The following is a 3,430-nucleotide window of genomic DNA, read 5'->3' as shown; positions in this document are numbered from 1 at the left end:
ACCACAGGTCTCCATCAAAGCCCTCTTTCGCGCCCTCTCGCTCCCTGACACTGACCCGCGTGAAACAACTTCTAAGTTGTTGAAATATCTGGCGGCTCGAGGGCCCTACAGCTGGGTAGTCTGTGTGGGAGGCGGGGGCGTCCCAGAGCGCAGGCGTTGGAGGAGGGAGAGGAGAGGGTGGAGGTAGGGACTGGTGGAAGAGAGTGTCAATCTAACACCGGAAGTCCCGCCCACTTTGGGCGGAGCTTCCGGCTCCAATTGCTTGGGCCTTATGCTGACGGCGGGGAGCTAGCGACGCCGGGATGGTGCTCCTGGAGAGCGAGCAGGTAGAGCCGGAGCGGGCCGGCTGAGGGACGGATGTTTGGGGCTTAGCTGGGGACCTCTGCCGCCTGCTGTGGGAGGGACTGGGACTTGACGGGGCGAGGATTTGGGACTGCCTAACGGGTCCCGGCTTGTGTTCCAGTTCCTGACGGAGCTGACCAGACTGTTTCAGAAGTGCCGGTTGTCGGGCAGCGTGTTCATCACCCTGAAGAAGTGTAAGCAGCTGTCGACGCGGGAAGGCCAGAAGGAATTTGGGAGGCCGAGCGAGGCCTCGGCCGGGGTGCCCGGTGTCCCAGGGTGCCCAGTGTCGGGAGCCGAGGGTGGAGTCTGTCTGAGGCGCTTCCCCGCCTTCCCCAACCTTCCTCCTCCTGTACTGGGCGCATTCAGGGCTGGGTAACCGGAGCATTAGGGATTGTGGTGCTTGTCGACCCCCAGCATGTAGCCACCCAGGCTGATTCTGGTTACAGTGTGCTCCAGTCAGAGGGGACTTTTTGAGGGGGGGGATGTCAAGGGTCCCAAACCCACGCCATTAATGAGCTATCTTCTGCTTTGCAGTTACGATGTTCCCGTCATTGAAATAACAAGTAGTTTCCCAAGGTTTGGCCAAGTGTGATGTAGTTAACAGATCTAGAGCAGTGGAGATGAATTTTAGGTTTTATCTACTACTTATTAACATCCTGTCTACCTGTTAGCGTTTAGTGGCTGTGTTCATCAGGATGTGTTTTTCATGCAGATGATGGTCGAACTAAACCCATTCCAAGGAAGGGTTCTGTAGAGGGCTTTGAGCCCTCAGACAACAAGTGTCTGTTAAGAGCTACTGATGGGAAAAAGAAGATCAGCACTGTGGTGAGTTGGAGTCCTGACAGTACAATTTTGAAGTTAGAAGACTTGAACTGAACTTAGGATAGGCATATCTGAACCAGGTTTTTGCTTTTGCTTTGAATAAAGGCTAGTGTAGCTCCCCACATGTTTCAGGATCAGGGCCACCTTTTGTGACCCCAGTAGTAGGAAATTAAAGCAAAATTAAATTGAAGTCAAATACTCTTTGGTTCTACTGAAGTTTTTGTGGAAATAAAATGAACATATTGATCCTTATACACAGTGGCATTGTAAGGAGCATTTGGCATAAATAGTTGATTCCTAATTCTCTTAACTGTATTGGGCCTTCAATGAACAGTTTCTTGGTACCAGATGATTTTACTTGTAAGCTGATAATTGGCTTGAATTTGTGGTTGACAACAGCAAACATGTAGCTGTATGTTAGGCTTGCTACTAACAGAGAGCATATGGATTTAGTCAATGGCCCTAGTGGTCTCTTTCAAGGTGGAGGTTGAATGTGGCAAAGCAATAGACTTTCTGGATTCTGAGTGAATACTTCTTTACTTTTCTGGGGCAGAACCAGACTGCTCTTCAATCACATCAGCACAGGACATTCATGAGAATGTAGACCGTAATTAGTTGATAAGTCTCCCTTTGCCAGTTATCTTGAGAGGACTTTTAAAATAAAGCAAACTTAGGTGGTTTTATTTATTTTTTTTTTTAAAGATTTTTTTTTTTTTTTTTTTTTTTTTTGACAGAGAGAGAATACAAGTAGGCAGAGTAGCAGGGGAACGAGGGTACCCACTGAGCAGGGAGCCCGACGCAGGGCCAATCCCCAGGGCCCAGGGATCATGACCTGAGCCAAAGGCAGGTGCTTAACTGACTGAGCCACCCAGGCACCCCAAATTTATGTGGTTTTTAAAAAACGAACTTGGGTATCATGAAATGTGGAAACCTTAGGAATCTTCAGAAGTAGAATTTCTCTTGTGGTGGCTTGCATTTTGCTTAAATAGGCTTGAATTAATAGAAGGTGGGTTTCAAATAAAATGGGGTGGGAGTAGTTTAAATGTATCTTGCACAAAAGATTAAAATGAAGTTTTCTGAAATCTCTGGAATCCAGGAAGAAAAGTGCCATGTGTGTCAAAAAACTGCAGAGGTGAGAAACTTAGCTTTAGGAGCCCCTTTCTGCCTCTTTCCCTTCTTGGTACAATTCTCATGTGGAAAAAAGTGCTGAGTTGCTCTGCTTCTTCCTCCAAGTAAAGTGGAGTAGAAGAATAGCTGTTAGTATATTATGATCCCTAAAGTTGGAAAGATATATTTTAAAGATTATGATGTTTAATGAGGCTTTTGAGTTATTCCTGGGGTGAGACAGAGGATTCCTATATGCGTAATAGGGGTGCACCTTTCTTTTCTTTCCCTTTTCCAGGTGAGCTCCAAAGAAGTGAACAAGTTTCAGATGGTGAGTTTCTGGTGTTCCTTATATGCCCTTTCTCAAGTAAGAGTGAGCACAAAATTGAACACTGGGTTAAGTATGGTATTTCTTATGTTTTGCTGATACATTGAGTAAAAGCTGCCAGGGTCCGAGTTTTACTTTCAACACTGGTATTTTAAGGTAGATTTTGCATTCGGCTTCAGGTACATTCTTCCTACAGTATAGTTAAACAAGAAGTTGCCTATAGTTTTCCCTTTTTGGTTGAAGAATGTCAGAAGCCGCTGTAATGTGAGTTTGTTTTCCTTTTACACCATTATGCATAGGATACAATCGTTCCATCGTATTATATGCTTTATCAGGTTGGTAGGCTTTGTGATATTGACTACTCTAAACTTATTATGGAAATGGGGCGGCCGCTCCACAATTTACAATTCTTCCCACTAAGTTCGTGCTGTGTGTCTTTTAGGCTTACTCAAATCTATTGAGAGCTAACATGGATGGGCTGAAGAAGAGGGACAAAAAGAGCAAGAGTAAGAAGAGCAAAGCAGCACAGTGAAGGGCACCAGATATCCATCTTTCACCAACTAACCACCGAATTACTATTTTTTCTTTGGTTTTTACTTTTGGCCACAAATCTAGGTTTCTGGTTCCCCCATAATAACTTTTCATGTGAGATGAGTGTCATTTTGGATGGAAGAAAGGCTGCAGTGTTTATAGGATAGTTGTAAGAAGCCGAGTTTATTTGAGAATTGGCTGATTGGTCTTTGTTGTATGGTTGTGTATCCTGGGATTATAAAGTCTCTGTAGCCATCTGTGTGAAGAACAATGGATCATTAAACCTGTATTTATCTGCACTGA

The 3,430-nt window shown here is 45.0% G+C and overlaps 1 protein-coding gene across 1 annotated transcript; it reads left to right on the top strand.

The window, feature by feature from the left end:
- The first annotated feature begins 223 nt into the window (after window positions 1–223).
- On the top strand, window positions 224–3,430 carry SRP14 (signal recognition particle 14). Its single transcript, XM_059181139.1, has 5 exons — window positions 224–326; window positions 464–536; window positions 1,055–1,167; window positions 2,567–2,599; window positions 3,039–3,430. Exons 1-5 carry the CDS (start codon window positions 303–305, stop codon window positions 3,126–3,128), a joined length of 333 nt encoding a protein of 110 aa, XP_059037122.1. The 5' UTR covers window positions 224–302; the 3' UTR covers window positions 3,129–3,430.

The sequence above is a fragment of the Mustela lutreola genome, chromosome 7 (genome assembly GCF_030435805.1).
Source record: "Mustela lutreola isolate mMusLut2 chromosome 7, mMusLut2.pri, whole genome shotgun sequence".
Classification (NCBI taxonomy): Eukaryota; Metazoa; Chordata; class Mammalia; order Carnivora; family Mustelidae; genus Mustela; species Mustela lutreola.
The sequence above is the reverse complement of the archived record's forward strand: the minus strand, read 5'-3'. Positions and strand labels throughout refer to the sequence as shown.